Source organism: Zootoca vivipara, chromosome 3 (genome assembly GCF_965207765.1).
Source record: "Zootoca vivipara chromosome 3, rZooViv2.hap1.1, whole genome shotgun sequence".
Classification (NCBI taxonomy): domain Eukaryota; kingdom Metazoa; phylum Chordata; class Lepidosauria; order Squamata; family Lacertidae; genus Zootoca; species Zootoca vivipara.
Window position 1 is genome coordinate 99,923,943 of NC_142586.1, and position 19,854 is coordinate 99,943,796.

Here is a 19,854-nt window from a genome sequence, read left to right on the forward strand (position 1 = left end):
TTTATCTAACCCCACACCGCAACAGTTTTTGAGTTCTTCGGGAGCTTCACACCAGGCCACAATAAGCGATAGAGTCTCTTCTTTTCAAAGTGGTGGGTGGGGGTGGGGAGGACTTTCGCCTCCTCCGCCCTCTCTCCCTCTTCTCAAGGGGACTAGGAACTTGACGAGTGGAAGTGAGATATGGGGAAACGCGCTGGTAAATAGATGGGAGGGGGAAATGGCAGCTATCAACTTAATACTCCAACCTTCCATTTTTAAGGCTAGTTCAGGTGTTTGGTTTTTCTTTTTGTTTTAGGAGTTTCGTTCAAGGATTGGTTAGACAATAAATGAAGGAAACAGGCAGGTCCCGCTTAATTATTATTCCTGAACACGGGGTCGGAGAGGAGAGCTGCCCAGGAAAGCTTTAGTTTCTTACTTGTACCAAACTACAAGCGTCCACTTACACTACCTAAACTGTCAAGACTTCCTTGAAGATTTAGGGAAATGTATTTTTCAACTGTGGCACAATGGTCTGCTTGGATACCTTCGCCGCCTTTTGGAATTCTCAGTCCCAGCAGAAGCTCCTTGAGAAAGGTGTGTGTGTGTGTGTGTGTGTGTTAATCCGTGACAGTTAAACCGGTTCCGGTTCATCATAGTGCAGACACGTCTGCAATTATAACCAATAGGGAAAAATTCGCTGGTTAAAAAGAAACCCAGGATCCCTTTGCACAGTAGGCTGGATTTCTCAATTTTATTATAAAATAGAAGCAGAAATATTATTATTTTTTCCAAATACCGTATTCACATAATATAAACAATACAGAGAAGTTGAGGGGGCCTCGCTGGCGCGTGATAACTTTCCTTGGGTTTCGATGAGCAGCAATGGCTTATTATAATATACACATATAGATAGATAGAGATAGAGATATAACGCCTGCTCTTGGCCCTGTTATGATTTGAATGGGTGCCGTGGGCTCCAAGCGGGTCAGAGTCCGGGCCTGGCGCACAAGCCCGGACAATTCCGCACATTATCCTGGGTGGCCCCGCAGACTCTGAAGGGGAAGGAGTAGAGGGAAATATTATTATTATGAATAAAAATATTATTAATAAGGGTGATATAGGCTATCTCAATGTTAAATGTGCAAAATGCTGTACAGTCTTTATCCTCACAAACAGCCCTGCGAGGTAGTTCGCCTTTGTTCCCATTTTACAGATGAGGGAACTGAAGCTGAAGAGCGCCCACTGAGTCGAGGAGCTCAACCCAGCTCTCCTGGCTTCCAAGTCCAACTCTGGAGCCACTGGATCGGCTTGAAGGCAAGTTCTGTGGCTTAAGCGATTTGTGGACCGCACCTTGCTTGTCCTTCACACCTAAAGAATGGCTTAAGGGCGGGGGGGGTGGAACCACACGGAGAAGACGAAATAAGTCCCTCCCCTTCCCCACTTTCTTTGCCTAGCATCAGCAACAAAGGAAGAAGAATAAGGGCTGGGGTTGCCTAAACGGCAGCTGGCAGCTACTACAGCGCTGGAATTTCAGCTGCTACTCGCCTCACCAGCCTTCTGATCCAGCCCCACAATGCAACGTGCTTTCGACCGCCATTCTCAAGCTAAAGTAGCCCCTTTACAATCAACAGAGTTGCTAGGCGGGGGTCCTATCCAAAAATCTGGGGCGGGGGGGTTGAGGGGAGAAGCCTCGAGTTTGGAAAGAAGCCCCCCCCCGATTTCAGCCAGACATTATTCCCAAGCACGTTATTTCCCGAGATTCAGAAGCAGAAGAACCAACCGGATCGGATGGAGTTGCCAACTTCGCAAGCGGCATCTGCGTTCGATTAATAGGCCTTCCCTCCACGCTCAGCCAATGGCTTAGAGATGGTTTTGAAAGGGGATTAGAACTAACTGGATGGACAATAGATGTTGTACCAAACTAGAGGTCGCCAGCCGTGATGGCAAGGGAAGCTTCCGGTCAGAGGCAGCAGCAGACGCCTCTCTGAAGACCATGTTGCAGGAGAGCAATTGGCATTCAGAATCGGGGTTAAGAACTGGGGGGTGGGGCAACTCTCTGCTTCCCAGAGGCCTCTGGTTGGCCATGGAGGAGAAGAGGGTGCTGCTGGTGGACATTTTGGTCTCTTCAAGGCCTGCAAAGCTTCACTTGGTGCTGATCAGGGTTCAAGCGCAGCTCCAGAGGCCGGCTGAGAAGTTGGCAACCCCAAAACTGGATCTGATAAACTCCCATAGAGGTTGTGAAGGCTGAAGCTGCCAGCCGCGTCCCTTCCTCTCCCAAGTGAGGGGCTGCACACTGGCCTCCTTTGCTCCCCTTCCTCCACCACCACCCCTGCAAAACCACACACATAACAACTCCTAAGGAAGAGTCCGCCAGCTTCGCCAAACCTTCTTAAGACTTGCCAAGGTCTTGAGGTTACAGTACCTTCCCCAAAAGTCCTTAGTCAGCCGACCAAGCATTGATCCAAAGCCAGACAACGGATCCGCGTGTGACGGAGCTTGCCATCCCTTTCAATGTTTCAGGTAACAGGTATGAGTGTTTTGTTTCTTAAAAATAAAAAATAAAAGCCGAGTGGGAAGCATGGATTCAACCAAGGGACATCATGGGTGCCACAAACGTCTTAAGAGCCCAGGTCGACCAGGTTGGAGGACATGGAGTTGAGGATGGAGTCTTGCAAACTGTGGTGGTGCAGAGGGTCCGCGCTGGGTACAGGAATGGCACTAGGACCCTGGGGGTGGCCCAAGCTGTGGAGCGGCTGCAAGCCTGGGTTCGAATTAAGCAGTAAAGCCGGGCTGGACGAAGAGTGATCCGGCGTCCCCGAGGGTGTTTTCTCGTCTTCGGAGCTGCCCAAAACCGCCTTGTTGCCGTTCAGGGAGGAGGAAAGCGGGTTGTGGCCGTTGGAACTGGAATTTTCGTTGTTTTCCCTAGAAGGGGGGAAAGGCAAAGAGAGAGAAAATTAGGCTGTAAAAGGGGACCAGTCTCTCCCGCCGCGGCGCCGCCCCCCGCCGTTCATGCAGATGGTATCGACCGGATTGAATGCATGGTTCCCTGAAGCAAGTCCCGCTTGAGTCAATGACCCAAGCACAGAGTCTCCAACCACAGGCATGTATTTTCACAGAGGTAAGTTCTGTTGCAAATGCAATCAAGGGGGCTTACAGCGCAGCCCACGGCAGGACCCGTCCATCCATGAGGTAGGGTGAGGCAATCGCCTTGGGCAGCAGGATCCACAGGGGCAGCAGATCCAGATCCCAATGTAGATCTTTATCCCCCCCCCCCCGTTCCTGATGTAGATCTTCACTCATCCCTTCTTCCCTGGCAGGGCGAGGGGGCACTATTTTGTGGTTCACCTCAGGTGCCAAAATGTATTGGGCCGGCACCAATCCATGACCCATTTAAAGTGCATGCCCTCCAAAGAATCCTGAGAACTGTAGCTTACCCTTCACAGAGTTATGGTTGTTAGTAAGGTAAAAGATAAAGGACCCCTGGACGGTTAAGTCCAGTCAAAGGCGACTATGGGGTGCAGCGCTCATCTCACTTTCAGGCCTTGGGAGCCAGCACTTTTGTCCCCAAACAGCTTTCCGGGTTATGTGGCCAGCATGACTAAACCGATTATGGCTCAATTGAAAAAGATCTTTAAATACACCTTTCCCAAAAAAACGGAGGCCTTTCTATTAGGACTTATAGGAGATGAGATTGTAAAAGGAGATCAGACATTATTTATGTATGCTACAACCGTGGCAGACGAAAATGATTGACTATGCGGAATCAGCGAAGTTGACCTGCGGGTGCGGAATCAGCGAAGTTGACCTGCGGGATTCGAAACCAGGGAGAGTCAAGGTTCCAAAAGGAATGGAGTAAATTTGTGGACTATATGGAGAAGAACTGTAGAAGTCTAAAGACACTTGCAGGACTGAAATAAATCCTACGAATTGACTTTAAGTAGGTGGAAGAAAAGGAACTGCGAGATAAGAGTGGGTAAGAAAACCGAATGAGGGGAGGGAGGGAAGTCAAAGCTCGGCAGAGCATAGAGAAGTAAAATAGTTGAATAGATGATAAAATGAGAAAATTTTGTGTTTGTTGTTGTGTTTGTTGTTTATTATTTTGCTATTGTTTAATGTGGTTTATTTGAAAATCCAATAAAATTGTTTAAAAAAACAAAACAAAAACAAAAAAACGATTATGGCTCAGCAGAAGACTGTGATGGAAACCAGAGCCCACAGAAATGCTGTTTACCTATTTACCTTCCTGCCGCAGCAGTACCTATTTATCTACTTGCACTGGTGTGCTTTCGAACTGCTAGGTTGGCAGGAGCTGGGACAGAGCAACAGGAGTTCACCCCATCTCGGGGATTCGAACTGCTGACCTTCTGATCATCAAGCCCAAGAGCAGGGGTCAGCAAACTTTTGCAGCCAGGGGCCGGTCCACTGTCCCTCAGACCTTGTGGGGGGCTGGAGTATATTTTGAAAAAAAAATATGAACAAATTCCTATGCCCCACAAATAACCCAGAGATGCATTGTAAATAAAAGGACACATTCTACTCATGTAAAAACATGCTGATTCCCAGACTGCCCGCGGGCCGGATTTAGAAGGCGATTGGGCTGCATCCAGCCCCTGGGCCTTAGTTTGGGGACCCCTGCCCAAGAGGCTCAGTGGTTTAGACCACAGCGCCACCCGCATCCCTACAGTTGTTAGTGCCCTTAAGAAACTACAGTTCCCAGGATTCTTTGGGCGGGTGCTTTAACTGTGTGGTGTATACACAGCTGGAAGTCCTGTTAAATTCAGTGGGTCTTACTCCAAGGCAAGGGGTTAGAATTGCAGCCTTACTCCCTAGTAAGGGTTCGAGAACTCTAATGCATTTCGGGCTTCAACCATTCTAGATAGGCTTCTGGGGAAGGAAGTCCCCTTGAAATCACTGGAGAGTGAATGAACTTGGAGAGAGTTGGATTGCACGTCTGTCACTGACGAAGACGGTGATTCCATTTCTCCCTTTGGATCCTGAAACCTGACATTGTTGAGAGAAAGGGCCAAACCTCTGTGGTAGAGCATGAATGCACTTACCTGGACTCAACCACACACCTAGGGTTATTGTGAGAACAACATGGGAAAGGGGAAGAATCATCTATACAACTCCATGCAACCCAGCCAGATGGGTGGGGTATAAATAATAAAATTGTTGTTGTTGTTGTTCACTATGACCTACTGAATGACTCAGTGGCAGAGCATACAGGTAGGTAAAAAAAGGTAATGACCCCGGGCGGTTAAGTCCAGTCAAAGGCGACTATGGGGCTGTGACACTCATCTCACATTTGTCCACAGACAGCTTTCCGGGTCTTCTAGTGCAATGGAACACGGAACACCGTGACAGAAACAGAAATGCTGTTTACCTTCCCACCATAGTGGTACCTATTTATCTGCTAGTTTTTGAACTGCTGGTTGGCAGAGGTTGGGACAGAGCAACGGGAGGCTCAGTGGTTTAGACCACAGTGCCACTCAGTCCCAGGTTCATCCTCAGACATATCCAGGTAGTAAAATAAAAAAATTCCTTCAGTAGCACCTTAAAGACCAACTAAGTTTTTATTTTGGTATGAGCTTTCGTGTGCATGCACACTTCTTCAGATAATATCCAGGTAGGTTTGGCAAAGTCTTCTGTCTGAAAACTCTGGATAGTTCCTGCTTGTCTGTGTTGACAATACAGAGCTAGAGCTTCCTGTGTTTCTATGCTACATTACAGTTTCTCCAAAAAAAAAAGACTCAAAAGTTAAGTTTGTGTTATTCCTGCCACTCAAAATTTGGATTTTAGCTTATTTCCTTCCTTTTTTTAACTTTAGAAGCACATGGTACAATTTCCCACAATCTGCAACCCACTGAGACGTATTTAAGTGTGTTTCATCCCATTGAATGCTCATTGGATACAGGTTTGGAACCCAGGTTTAAATCTCCATTGACCTAGGTCTTCAGAAAGGGCACCTCTTATAATTTGGTATAATGCAGGCACATCCAAAGTCCGTTTTGGGGACTAATCCGGCCCGCCGGCTGATTTAATCCTTGGCAGTATATGTCCTGGGGCAAAATCCCCCAAAAGCTCAGTAACTTCAATCCTAAAAAAGCTCAACACCCAAGGGCAGGGTACAAATAAATGTATTATTATTTGAAAAAAAAGTTTGGGCTCCCCTGCGAAACGCTTAATCTCTCATGGGCAGCCTTCAGTTAGCCACTGTCTCTCAGACCCTACCTACCAGGATTGTTGCGAGGATAACAAATGGTTCCGATGCATTTTAATCTTTACTCAAATGTCAGCTCTTAGGGTATTGTCCTTATTTCAGTTGACTTACTTCCTGCTAGCTGCACACTTACTGGAAAATACATTCCGTGGAGCTGAGCTGCACAACTGCTATCCCAGGGGTAGTTATACCTGGAAGTTAGTTCCACTGAGAATAGCAGTGCACAAGTCAATTCAGAGCAACCATGCTTGAGATGTGGGTGTGAAATCTGATCTCCCTTGAGAGTATGAAAAGGTGTGATTCACATCTCCAGTTTAGAGGAGAAGATGGGATTGCAGCAATTTTAAGGGCATTCTGGTGAGAAACAAATCCCCCAAAGTAGGGGTTCCAGGAAACCCCTTCCCCAGCCAGTGGTGTTGTGGGGGGGGGATAGTCACAGGCACAAAATTCTGAGGGGGCACAACCAGGCAACCCCATACAGTCATCGGCTTCCACAGGGATCCACACCTCACCCTGGCAAAGGTGGCAGGCAGCTCAGGTCCACTTTGCAACCAACAACAAGGTCTAGGTAACAACTATTATCTTCTTCAATGGGGCTATTCCAAGACAGGCCACTCCACCTTCACAACATCTGTGCTGCTGACTCTCGAACTTTGGTTGAAAAACATACAACAAAAATTAATCAGTTTGAGTCATGCGACTCAAATTGGATCTACTAGGCCCCCAAAATTTAAGCAACATGGGCAAAAGTCACTTCTGGGGCCCCTCCAGGATTAGGTGCCTTGAAGTTAAGCTTTATTAGTTTCATTGCAGATCCACCCCTGACAGTAATACCTCAAGGTAATACCTCTCCCCATATGAACTGATCTGGACCCTGTGATATCATCTGAGGCCCTCTTTTGCGTGCCTCCTCCACAAGAGATCTGTAGAGTGGCAACACGAGAATAGGCCTTTTCTATGGTGGTTCCCCACTTGTGGAATGTTCTCCTAGCATCTTGGTTACATATTTTTAGGCACCAGGCAAAAACATTCCTCTAATCCCAGGCCTTTGGCTAATTAAACAAGTGATGGCCTGTTTGTGGGGGGTTTTTTTTGCATGTTACTATGATATGCATTTTTGTGTATTTTAATCAAATCAACCTTAACGTAACTAAACAATTCTGCGTTCTTCAGTGGTCTGTTTTAGAAACACATACAGAATATGTAACATACACAAAGAATGTAGCAATTTAAAATGCCCTATAGAACTAGAGCAAAAGAGAAAAAAAGCAAATCAGAGTAATCAAACCAGCAAATATGAAAATGTTGATGATGATGATAATTGAATTTCTATACCTGCTACATTCTTTGTGTATGTTACATATTCTATATACAGGTAGGTAGCCATGTTGGTCTGAGTCAATACAAAATAAAAAAAATTCCTTCAGTAGCACCTTAAAGACCAACTAAGTTTTTATTTTGGTATGAGCTTTCGTGTGCATGCACACTTCTTCATGCATGCACACGAAAGCTCATAAACAAAATAAAAACTTAGTTGGTCTTTAAGGTGCTACTGAAGGAATTTGTAAAACATATTCTATATGTGTTTCTAAAATTTGGATCCCAATTTGTTTTTGTTTTTTATTTAAAACTATATATATATATATATATATATATATATATATATATATATATATATATATATAATGTTTTAAATAAAAAACAAATTGGGATCCAATGATAAAAAATACCGGAAAACAGAAAAGTATGAATTAGTTTTATGAAGAACTTTATAACAAGCAAATGAAAAAAATCATAGTCTTTACTATTCTTTAATCAAATCAACCTTAACATAACTAAACAATTCTGCATTCTTCAGACTCCAAGACCACCACCCCTATTCCAGCTACATCCTGCTAGAAAGACTCAGGATCTTTCCATCCCCACTGTGGTGCCCTCAGAGCAGAACTGTGGGAGCCAAAGTCCAGGCATTTCTCATCTAAAGAGAGCCTCACCCTCAATAATCAGAGCTTTGGCCTAGATGTTGCTGACCTCCAACTCCCATCAGCCAGCAGGGCACCTGGAGAAGGATGAAGTGAGTTGTAGTCTAACCTTCCCGGAACTCCCGGAACCGCAACACAAACTTTTTTCTTTTCTTTTCTCAACTCACAGTAGCCTCTAGGATCTCGGCCTGCGCCCTATTCCCTCGGCAGGAAATCTTGCGTGCAGCCGTCTTCACAAGACCGCTCATTGCGCTCAATGCTTTGCACATAGTACTAAACTTCCCATCCAAGGTGTCACATCCTGAAGCAGTCGCGTAAAGGCGCGGAAAGAGAGAGCTTGGCGTCCCCCTCGGGGATAGCACCCATATCTGACAGTGGCGTTGTGAAAGACCTGAACGTTTGGAAATAATGTCCCACTGATTTAGAATCGAGATGCCAATTACTGTATCTGACTTCTGCTTTACCCGTCAGTGCATGGGGAGGAGAGGAGGAAAATAAAATTCGGGCTTCCAGAGCCTCTGCCTGCCCTGCAACCCCCCAGGGCCTCGTTGAGTCGATCTCGGGTCTTGTAAACAGTTTGCGGCCGGCTCAGTAAAAAAAGTGTGGTCTGATAAAAAAAAAAAACGTTCTTCTCCTCCCTCCCTCTCCCGCAGAGATTAGGAAGCCTTTGGAGGGTGGGAGAAGCGGACGCGTTAGCATTTCAGTCCTCGGTCCAGGCAGAAAGGAAAAGCAACGCATTCTGGCCGCCGTTTGCTCCGGCTAAATCTAACATCACAAAGATGGGAATAGAAAAAATATATCTGCGTTGGGGTCCCTTCCTCAGATCTCGGCTGGGGCTGTACCCTTTTCCTCCCCGTCCATTCTGAAGCTCGAATGTGTGTGTCTACATATATACTGAAATACATTCCAACCTAGCAAACGAGAGCATTTTCTTTTCTTGAATCAGGGGCGGAAATGCCCTCCGTTGCTCGTGGCACGCAAATATTTCCTTCATCCGGCAACACCTCGGTGGCTACACACGCTACTGGGGCCGGAGGAAGGGAGCGGAATTGGCTTCAGATGTCCTGGCTTCCCAACAAACAAGCCGGCGATCCTAAACCCGCTTATTTGAGCTCCATCGGAAGCTGGAAGGAAGCGAGGAGAAAATATCTACTTCTAAATAAGTACGCTGAGAGTCCCACAGCTGGCGTCATTCGATGGAATCCGACTGCCAGGGAAACACGCTTAGGTTCGCAGCCTAACATTCCGATGCTAAACTGCGCGATCCTAAACCCGTTGACTCAGAAGTACACCCCACCGCATTTCAAGAGAACTTTTTTTAGTAAGGGTAACAGTCGTAGCTTCTGAGAGGCTGGATTAAGTGCGAAAGCCACCGAGTTCCGAGAAAGTTTAAGAGAAGGCGATCGCTTTAAGGGAGTTTCTTTGAAATAAATCAACAACCAGCCCCGATGATCAGCATGCGCGTTTGCTCAGAAGACGCTCCTGCGGAATTCACTGAGACTAAGCGTGCGCAAGAGTGCAGCCGAAGAGTCTTGTGGCATCTGGAAGACTCCTAGTTCGCTCTCTCTGCAGCGCGGATAGGAGAGAGCCTGTTTCCTTGGATGCAGGAAGCGGACGGATCATCTTTACGCCGGACACTCCACGCCATCTGAAGTAGCAGCTTCTCTGCGGCCGAAAATTAAGCCACCATAAAATGGTTAGACTCCCAGGCCTCGGAAAGAAGCTGAGGGATGGTCATCTTCTAGAACTGAGAACCAAAAGTGGCTTCCTTATTAGCGCAGAAAAACGCCCCATCGAGGCTCTGCTAATACTTTTATCTCAAATCCTGCACCGTGCTGTATTTTATCTGGAAGATTATTAGCTCAAACAATTCAGCGGTATCACTTGCTCGTTAGGCTACTAGTCCAACTCTAACCACCCTGAGCGCTTCCAAGGCCTGGAGAATATACTTTTTCCTCCTTTTTCTACCGCAAGCCATTTTGCGGAAACCACCACCACATTTTCACAAAGCGATGCAGTTCGGAGGGTTGTTGGGTCTCTCCCACCCCCGTACGGCTTCCTTGCAACAAAATGCATTTTAATCCCGTTCTTCAGTATTGCTGTGTCCTTGCTCAGACGGCCCCCTCGATTTGGAAAACGACCGAGCCCTACAAGCACCCACCCCATTGAAATCAACGGGGCTGCTGGGTTATGTGGATAGGTTGTGTGTTGCGTGTAAATATGTAGCATACTGACCTCCTCCTTGGCAACATATTATCTTTAAATCGGGTTTCCCCGTCGCGATTCAGATCTTTTCACATGCATTAGATAGCTAATCTTGTAAGGCAGGTCACTGTTATTTTTCAGATTTCGGGGTATGGATGGGTGAGGCTCAGATATATTGGTTTGCCTAAGACCAGTCAAATCCTACCGGGGTAATTCCAGGACTAGGCTCAAACCCACCGCTGTTAGGCTACAATCTATGCCCATTTACCTTGGAGCAAACCACATTGCAGCCAATGGCATTTACTTCGCAGTAGACATGAGTGGAAACCTGCTGTTAAGCACTATGATGCACCGGCCTTTCCTCACCTACATGCAGCCGATAAAGGATTAAACAATCCACCTCAACGCATTTTATATTGTACCTGGATATTCCAGAATACAGAGGACATCCACGTTGTATTACACGGCTCTTGAAACATTATTTAATAAAGTTACGTGTTTATATAAATGTAACACTTTAAAAGTTCGATTTAAAGCTCAGACACATCCAAGCATTTAAGCAGTCTTGTTTCCATTGAAGTCAATGAGGAGACTGACTCAAATCCAAGCGCGCTCGGGCTCCCTCTGAATCCAATAGCTCTTGCCACTGAGCAGACACATACAGGATGGCGCTGTTAATAAAGCTGAAGACATGCGGGTGATTCAGTTTGGATGCGCAGCCTAATTATTTAAGCAAGCGGCACACCACTCCTAAGCAAAGTTTCGCAACAATCAGCAGTAATTGCTAATTAACAATAATTGCTGACAACCTTAACTACCTTTATTTGCAAGCAAGACCTACTGTTCCCCACATAAGAAGAGCCTGCAGGATCAGGCCAAAGGCCCATGTAATGCAGTATCGGGTTCTCACAGTGGCCAACCAGATGCCTATGGGAAACCAGCATAGCTGTCAAGTTTTTTCCTTTTTTTTTAAGGGAAATTCCCTCATGCTGAATAGGCTTCCTCGCGAGAAAAGGGGAAACTTGACAGCTATGGAAACCAGGGAGCAGAACATGAGCACAAGAGTATCTCCCTCCTTCCCAGCAACGGGTATTTGGAAGCATTGCTGCCAAGAACTGTGGAGGTAGAGCATAACCATTGTGGCTAGTAGTCATCTCCACCAAATCTTCTTTTAAAGCCATCCAAGTTGGTGGCCAATCTCTGCCTCCTGGGGAAATGAATCCCATAGATTGTCTGTGTGCTGCGTAAAGGTGTACTTTCCTTTATCTGTCCCAAATCTCCCAAAAATCAGCTTCATTGGATGTCAACGAGTTCCAGTATTAGGAGAGATTATTATTATTATTATTATTAGTCTATCAACTTTCTTCATGCCATATGTCATTTTTTAAAACACGAACTCTGATCTCATGGCATGGTTTTGGTATTTTAATGCCTACTTTGATAGTAGATTTCATAAAATAATAGAATTGTAGAAGGGACCCCGAGGATCATCAAGTCCAACCACCCGCAATGCAGGAATAGGCAGCTGTCCTGTACCGGGAATCGAACCAGCAACCTTTGCATTATGAGCGCCATGCTCTCTAACCAACTGAGCTATCCAGGTATGATGTTTTCTGGTTACATGCTGTGAACACAGATGGTTCGGAATAAAAGTACAACTAGCTAATAAATAAAATGTGTACTCAGAGGTAAGTCCCGTCGAGGTCAGGATAGCTAACTCCCGGGGTAAGTGTCCAAAAGACACTTCCAAGTAAGCCTTCACTCTTAAACACCTTCCATAGAGAGTTAATCTCACTGAACCCAGTGGGACTGAGTTTAAGAAGACTGGTTTAAAATTGGGCTGTAAAATAATATTATCCCTATTGGCTGTAGTGGAATTAACTATAGGACTGTTATCCTAAGCATCACTTGTAATGATGGGAACATTCTCTTCCAGGTAAAGGAAAATACATTAATGCACCTGGCATCAATCCGGTGCCTTCCATATGTTGTTGGTTTCTAACTCTCAGCCAGCACTGTGCATGCCAGCAAGCATTGCATCTGGTGGGCACCAGGTTGAGGAAGGTTGTTAGCAGTCTCCATAGATAACCCAGTGGCGGAGGGCTTAATGCCCTGTGATCACACCTACGGTATAAGCGCGCAGCGTTACTCAGCTGGGAATCGAACTGCAGACGTCCAGGCGAAGCTAAAGCACGGTACGATGATATTGGGGAAAGGGGACATTTGGTCCACGCCACGTCCCATTTTCATCTGGAAAAACGGAGATCGCTCGGTAAGGGGGACCACCCTGCTTGCGGGACGCTGCCGTCTGCTAAGGAGGAATCCGTATCCTGTTCAGGATGCTAATTCTCTTCCACCTCAGCGAGAGAGAGCGCCTTTGATGTATTCCTCCGATTAGTAAATGGGCATCTTTCATCTCACCAACCCTAGACTGGCCAGGCGATTCTCTCCGCTTTCCACCCGCGGGAGAAAATAAGCTTATGTCAACTTAGGGAAATGGATGGAGGCCGCGAACGAAGTCGAGTCAAACCGCCTGCCTTGAACTCCGCTCGGCTACTTTACCTGAACCATTAACAGTTTCAAAATGTGTGTGTTGTCCACTGAGGCAAGCAGCTATGACAGTTTAGTCGCAAGGAACTCAGAGGGACTTATTTTCAACAGGGGGCAACGGATCTAGGATCGGGTTAAACGTTCTGCGCAGAACGTCTAGCCCGATCCTAGACCTATTGGACCCCCATCGAAAATTAGCGCACACGCACTAGCCTTGTCCCAGACTAGAGGACCTGAACAGGTTCTCCCGGGCCTCTAGATTCAACTGCTGCCAGTTACTCATATAAACATAATATTTGGGGAATGGGGAAAATTGCCTTCAAGGACACTAGCGTGCAAGCGTTGCAACCACCAGAACACATTTTCTGGAGAAGGCGACCCTGACTTCTGTCATGGGAAAGAGATGTCACCTTTAGCAGGTTCTAGTAAAATCAAGCCACTGGTTAGACACTTTGGGAGACGGAGTTGCGCAGCGGCGGCGGTTTGGGGTGAGAATAAACTGCATTTTTATTCACAGAAGTTTACGAACAGCTGTCAGATTTGCAACCTGTCTCTCAAACAAGTGCCCAACGCCCCAAAGGCCGCTTATTCATTAGAGAGGCCAGAGCTCCCTGTCCCCAGATACCCGCGCAAAATGGCGATCCTCTTCCTAGTCAAGACCAGCAGCAACGGTACCGTAGATATTCTCAGAATTTGGACCCACGCAGTGACAAACGCGCGCTGCAGGAAGCTCCTTTCAACTCCGCGGGGCAGAAAGGATTGTCCCGCAGCTCTAAGCCTGTAACCTAGGCAGAATCTGCTCAAGAGAAGCTAGCGCCCCCCCCTTTTCTTTATTTTGCAATAAATGATAAAAACAGACGACTTGGATTAAAAGCGCCTTTCAGCCCTGTTAAAGACAGCAGGGATTGAAATCACCTTGGCGTTTGGGTTTCAAGTACGCAGGAATTTGGATTTAAACCTTACCCCACCCCCGCTTCCCAAATGTTCGGGATCGTGGTGCTAATTTCGAATAAAAGCTGCGATCCCATCACACCGGGGATCCCTTACACCGGGGAGAAAGCCCGGTGGTGGGGTACCTCCCGGTGAAGGCACGCGTGGGCTCCGGCTGCCTTTGGGGTTGTGGGTGGCCCTTATTGGACCTCCCGACGAAGTTCACTTTTGCATGCAAAATCCAGCCGGCCACCTCTAAAGTGGAACCCAGATTCTCCGGCGAGTTTTTCCAAGAGAGTGGTTTCTGGATGGCCGCCTCAGAGTACAGCAGAAGGGAGAGAGAGCCGGTCCAACCAGATGATATCTGCTTTATTAGGCCCACATGTGAGTGGAAGCAGAGGGAGCCGCGACTATGTTTTGGATTTTCTACCAACGCTAGCGCACCAGAAAATACCTTTGAACTCACTTATGGCGCAGGAGGGTGCCAAAAGTGAATTCAGCCGGCCCGCGGAAGACTTGCACATCAAAGGTGCGCGTCCGGGCGGGTCCTCCCTGTATTCGGCTGCTTGGCTCTTTCACACGTGTTAATTGTACAAGGGCTGACACTTGCCCTCTCTGGCTGTGTGAGTGGGTTTCGAAATTGCTGCAAGCTTTCTGTTGCGAAGAAATTGGGCCTTTTCGGCTCATCCGTCCTTCTAGACACGTTAACTGGCCTCCGTATTTGTTTTTAAAGCCATATTATATTCTCCATTTCAGGCCGGTTTAACAAGGTTCTGGAGTTATTTTCCGTCGGCTCCCCTAACCCTGTTTCTAAATATGGGGGTGCTTTTTTTGGGGGGGGGAGAACCCTCTCATGCCAGTTAGTTACACAATGGGAGATTAGGGAAAGTGCCCCTCAGCAAAACAAAAGACTCACTCGAAATCAGAGGGGATGACTGCTCGGCCAAAGAGTTTAGGGTCGCGGTGCGCGGCTGCAACGTACAAGCGTCCCCTCGGAAGCACTTGACAGCCCCACGGTTTCACACAGAGAATTTGCTGAGAAAGCCATCCTGTTCGATGGGACCCATGTCCCGGTAGGAACTACAAGGGAGGGATGAGAGGACGCTAGTAGCGGTGGGTGGCTTCCCGAAACTCCAAACCACCACCCACTTACTCCAGAGTAGTACTATCTGAGTTGCTGGGCTATCACAACAACGCGGGCTTCCTTAATCCGCCGACAGAGCTAACAATACCGTGGCGGCTCGCGTGCTGCTGGCAAAGTCCACGTTAAACAGGCTTCGTATACTGCGTTTAAGGCCTAAGCTAGAAGTGCCCAACTTTTCGGCTCGTCTCTCTGGCGTCGAGATTCTGTTTGATTCTGTCTCAATGTGGTTCAATGCCTGCAGCCTTCAGAATCCCTTTGGAGCTAGTTCGGTTCGTTTTCCACCACTAATTTCATATACCCTTGGAACAGGATGGATAAACCTTTACGGATTTGTATTGGAGGCTGATTTACTCAGGGAGAGAATCCATACTGTTAGGAGCAGCCCAGCTGCGTGTGTATTTATTTACTCAGAGTTAAGGCCCCCAGGTCGGACTGATCCAACTCAACCGACCTAGGGCAGTAGTTTCGGGTGTGTGCTACGATCGAAAAGCTGCCCATTTATTCTAAGACAGCCCCCTCTTAACGCTAATTCGTTGCTCCTTAAGAGTCAACTACTGAACAACTATTTCCATCTCGGAAGATAAGTTTCATAAGAGAAATTAAAACACAATGCAACATCCGACGATTTTTCTTCTAGATCATAGTATTCCGGCTTAAACGAACACTCTTGTGTTCACAGCTTATTAGTAATTGATGGGACGCGTTTGCATTGATTAATATGACATTATTATAGCATATTTCTGTCCCACGGTTCATTATTATCCTTCCATCTACTATCTGGAATCTGCCCCATCCCTCTTATTTTCACTGAAGTAATGGAATGAAAGGGAACTTGTATCCGGATAGATAAGCAGCCACTTTAACGTGAACGGAAACTCCTGAGATTTATTTCCCAGAAAATGTGCCGTTTCGGAACAATGTGGGGTACGTCTGTGTGCTCCAACGCATTTTGAAAACCCTGGCTTTCTCTCCAGCTGGTATCCTAAGCCAATTCAAGGGCTTGTCAAAGGGAGAAAGCGATTTACAGCTGGCCGCAGGAAACGTGTTAATTGTGATCATCACCAAGGGTTAAAATCATTGATGATTGTGGCTTTAGCCACACACACACACACACACACCGGCCCCAGGGGCAAAGAAGTTCGCTTTTATAGAGTTGGGGGCCTGCTGGGACCATTCTACAAGCAAGCAGCTTTTTTCCAACAGTGCTACGCGAAGTTACGGTACTTACTACCTTTCCTCCACTTTAAACTACTACACTCGTGCGGAGTCCCATTGTAATGAGTAGAATGCCGGCAATAGCGCGGACAGCTTGAGAAACTCGGGCTGGGTAGGAAGAATTTAACTCATGCAGCTCAATCCCAAGCGCTGGAAGTTGAGGAGCACCGGTTCGAATGCGACTTACACCCAGGTAAGTGAATTTAGGATTGCAGCTTTTAATCTTGATTCCCACCAGGAGTTCGTGTGTTCGGGATGGGGTATTAAACGTGGTTAATTTTGCTGGCGAGGAAGGACCTGATAGTCTTCTAAAGTGTTCAGGTGTATTTGTTCAATATGCATTAGAGATATTTACTAGCATAATTAATACTCCCCCCCCTTTTAGTATTGTTTTGAGTGCTTTCTTCCTGTACGGAGAAACGGCTCACTCAACACGTTTCTGTTACATAAATATGTAGCCAAGATTGCAGTCCAACACTCAGATTCATTAAAGTATTCCTTATTGAATTCAATGGCACTTACTTCCAAGTAGATAAGGATGGGGCCGCGAAGTAAATTAAAGTTGAGAAAACTATAAATATTTTCCCGGGAAGCGGAAAAGAGTTAGACAGAATAGGAAGTTGGCCTGATTGAGAAAAGGAACGAAGGAAGATCTAGCCTTCTCCTGTTCCATTTACTTTAAAACTCTGCTCCATTTCTTCCAAATCAAGTTTTCCGAGGAAGTGGCCTGGGAGAGAAGCCGAAGCAAAGCGATTTAGCTTTGGCGGGGCAACTCAGTGTTGCTCTGGAGTAAAATAGTTCCTTGGGGGGTGGGCGCGGGGAGTCAACTGGTTGGGACCTGTGTGTTCCTGCTTTTCCAAAAGCATTATATGAACGAAACGGCGAAAAGTTAAGATTGCTGTTTTACAAAGAGAATAAAGCGCCACGTTCTCGTTTCATTGCCATTTCCCTTCGCCTTTCCCTGTCTTATAGTGAACCTCAAGGCCGGTGGCGCTTCTCCCCCGCGGCCTGATCCTCTGCGCGTTTACTCGGGAGCAAGTGCTCGCTAAGTTCAAGGCTGCTTACGCGACAAAAGCGCCCTTGTGCGCGCCTCAGCGCCGCGCAGTTTGGCCTGGAATGGTTAAGCAAACCTAGGAAGAGTCCGGCACCCACCGCCCCTCCCCTGGTCCCCAAATCAGAAATCTTTTTCAGCTGGGGATGGGGGTCGAAAGAGGGAGCCAGGAGGAAGTACTTACTCGTACCTTTCTTTGGCCTCGGCCGCCCGGTCCCTCTGCCTCCGGTTCTTGAACCAGTTGCTGACTTGGGTGGTGGTGAGCCCGGTGGCTTCGGCCAGCTCCCTCTTCTCCCGAGGGGACGGGTAAGGGTTGTGCGCGTACCATTCCCGCAGCACGCTGCGGCTCTTCTCCTTGAAGCAGTAGCTGGTCTCCTCGCCGTCCCAGATGGAGCGGGGCAAGGGGAACTTGCGGCGGACCCGGTACTTGCCGACGGCCCCTAGGGGTCGCCCCCGCAGCTTCTCGGCCTCGATGTAGTGCGCCTTGAGCCACAGCTGCTGCAGCTTGGGGTGGTTGTGCGCCGAGAACTGGTGGCTCTCCAGGATCTTGTAGAGCTCGCGGAAGTTGCCCCGGTGGAAAGCCACCACGGCCTTGGCCTTCAGCACGCTCTCGTTCTTGTGCAGGTGCTCGCAAGCCGGCAGCGACCACAGGAAGCGGCCCAGCCTCTCGATGTTGCCCCCTTGCTGGAGAACCTCGCACACGCACGCCACTTGCTCCTGGGTGAAGCCAAACGTGGGCAGCATGGACATGGTGGCGGGCGCCCGGGAGAGGCCCTGCTCCTCCTGCCACCTCCGCCTCTTAGCGCATCAGCCCTGGCCGAAAGGGGGCAGCCACTCGGGGTGGGGTAGGGGGGGCGACGCGGCCGGGCGCCCCGCAGGCACCGCCTGGGGGGGGCAGAACTGGCGGCGGCGGGTCGTGCGGGGGAGGGGGGTGTCCGGGACGCGCGCGCGACAGCCGGCACCAATGGAGAGAGGACTTCGCGAGGGGCCAGCCAACCACAGAGCGCCGGGGCTAACTTACTTACAAATGGAGCCCTCGGGCTTAGGTCAGCGCTGGCGGGGCTGCTGCGCCGGCGCCCGTGGAGCTTAGAGAATCTTCGCGCGCGGGGGAGGATCAAAGGCAGAGCAACCGGAGCACTCACTCTCACCTCTTCTCGCTTGCTCTCCTCCTGCCTCTTCGGCTTTTGACCGCCCGCTTGGTTTGTAAGTCCCGGAGTTCCGATCAGCAAACTTTGCGGCTCTATTGTGTGAGAGGCTGCGGCGCTCGCAACAGTGGAACTTTCGCTCTCCCCACCCCCTGGCCGGGCTTGCGAGTTCCACTCTCTTCTCTCTCTCTCTCTCTTCCTCCCTCCCCCCTCCCCGCTTTCAGCGATAGGATCTCTTACATGTAATCCAGTACTTTAAAAAGTCCTGCTCCCCTCTTCCTCCTTCCTCCTCCTCTTCGTCTCCTCGCTCTCCTCCTCTTCTCTTCTTGCCGGGTCTTCTCTCTCCCTCTTTCTTTTTTTCTTTTCATCCTCCTTCCCCTCCCCCTCTTCTTCCCCTCCCTCCCTCTCCCTCTCCCTCTCCCTCTCCAAATAATATTATTCTAAACTGGCATGAAAAAGTGATTAGCCGCGCTGTGATTGGTCCAGTTATTTGACCCGGGGACTGCCAAGGAGAAGACAATTGTTTTAATCAAATTATTTGCCATGGTGACGCTGTCAATCAAAAGTAACCCGATCTGTTTTGAGGTGGCTCCCTGGCTCGGTTGACAGATTGCTTTGAGCCACTCGGAGGAGGGCTTTTTTAGAGCTGGGATATTACTAAGAAGTGGAAGATGCCTGGTTGGTGGGGGTGGGGGGAGAAAAAGCAGAGCGGGTGGGGAGAGAAATAAATGTCTGCTGTGATTGACGTTGCAAAACATGGAAAGAGGGGGGGAGTCCCACCCGGGCCTGACCGCTGACTGACAGCGGGGGCGCTACAACACCGACAGGTCTCCCACATCCTACTGTTTCGACTTTTAGTTTGATGCTTTCCACTTCGAAACAATCTCAAATTTGGAGGAAAGGGGTGGGTGGGTGGGTGCGCGCGCGCATAGCGTCTTGAAATTTTGGAAAATCTTACTGGAAGCTTCCGTGTGGATGAAGACTTCCAAACTTTTGCAGAGGTCATCTTTCCTACGGTCCCTCCACCCTTTAGTGAGTTATAAAAACGAAAGTACCAACAGTATTCAAAGCGTTTACACTGCCTCTTCCTTGATCCTAGAACATTCACTGGGAGTAATTGAATTGCATTAAAAAAATCAAACGCCCAGGCTTATAACCCGTTCGCTTTTACCAGTCATGACTGTCCTGGGTTATTCTACCTTCAAATTCAGTGCAAAAGGCTTAATGCTCGGGTTTTAAGGAAAATTTAATTCGCTATCCCTCCAACTGCAGCTTAACTGGAATGTTGATGCATCTGTAGTGGGGCGCATCCATTCTTAATCACGCACATTTCTTTTATTGAATGAAGCAGATTGACCCGATGACAAGCAGATTTAATTTCACTGTAATTTTCTTCTTAGGAGGGGAGATATGCAGCCTAACACGGAAACTCT

General features: G+C 48.0%; 1 protein-coding gene across 2 annotated transcripts; it reads right to left on the minus strand.

Annotated features, from left to right (window-relative positions):
- Positions 1 to 676: 676 nt before the first annotated feature.
- Positions 677 to 18,744, minus strand: SIX2 (SIX homeobox 2). 2 transcript variants are annotated; one of them, XM_035110539.3, is made up of 2 exons: positions 17,461 to 18,744; positions 677 to 2,901 (listed from the first exon to the last, which is right to left on the minus strand). In XM_035110539.3, exons 1-2 carry the CDS (start codon positions 18,024 to 18,026, stop codon positions 2,598 to 2,600), a joined length of 870 nt encoding a protein of 289 aa, XP_034966430.1. In that variant the 5' UTR covers positions 18,027 to 18,744; the 3' UTR covers positions 677 to 2,597. The 2 variants fall into 2 exon arrangements, with proteins under 2 accessions (XP_034966430.1, XP_088522884.1); XM_088666758.1 differs by having other exon boundaries at positions 17,467 to 18,738.
- Between the last annotated feature and the right edge of the window lie 1,110 nt (positions 18,745 to 19,854).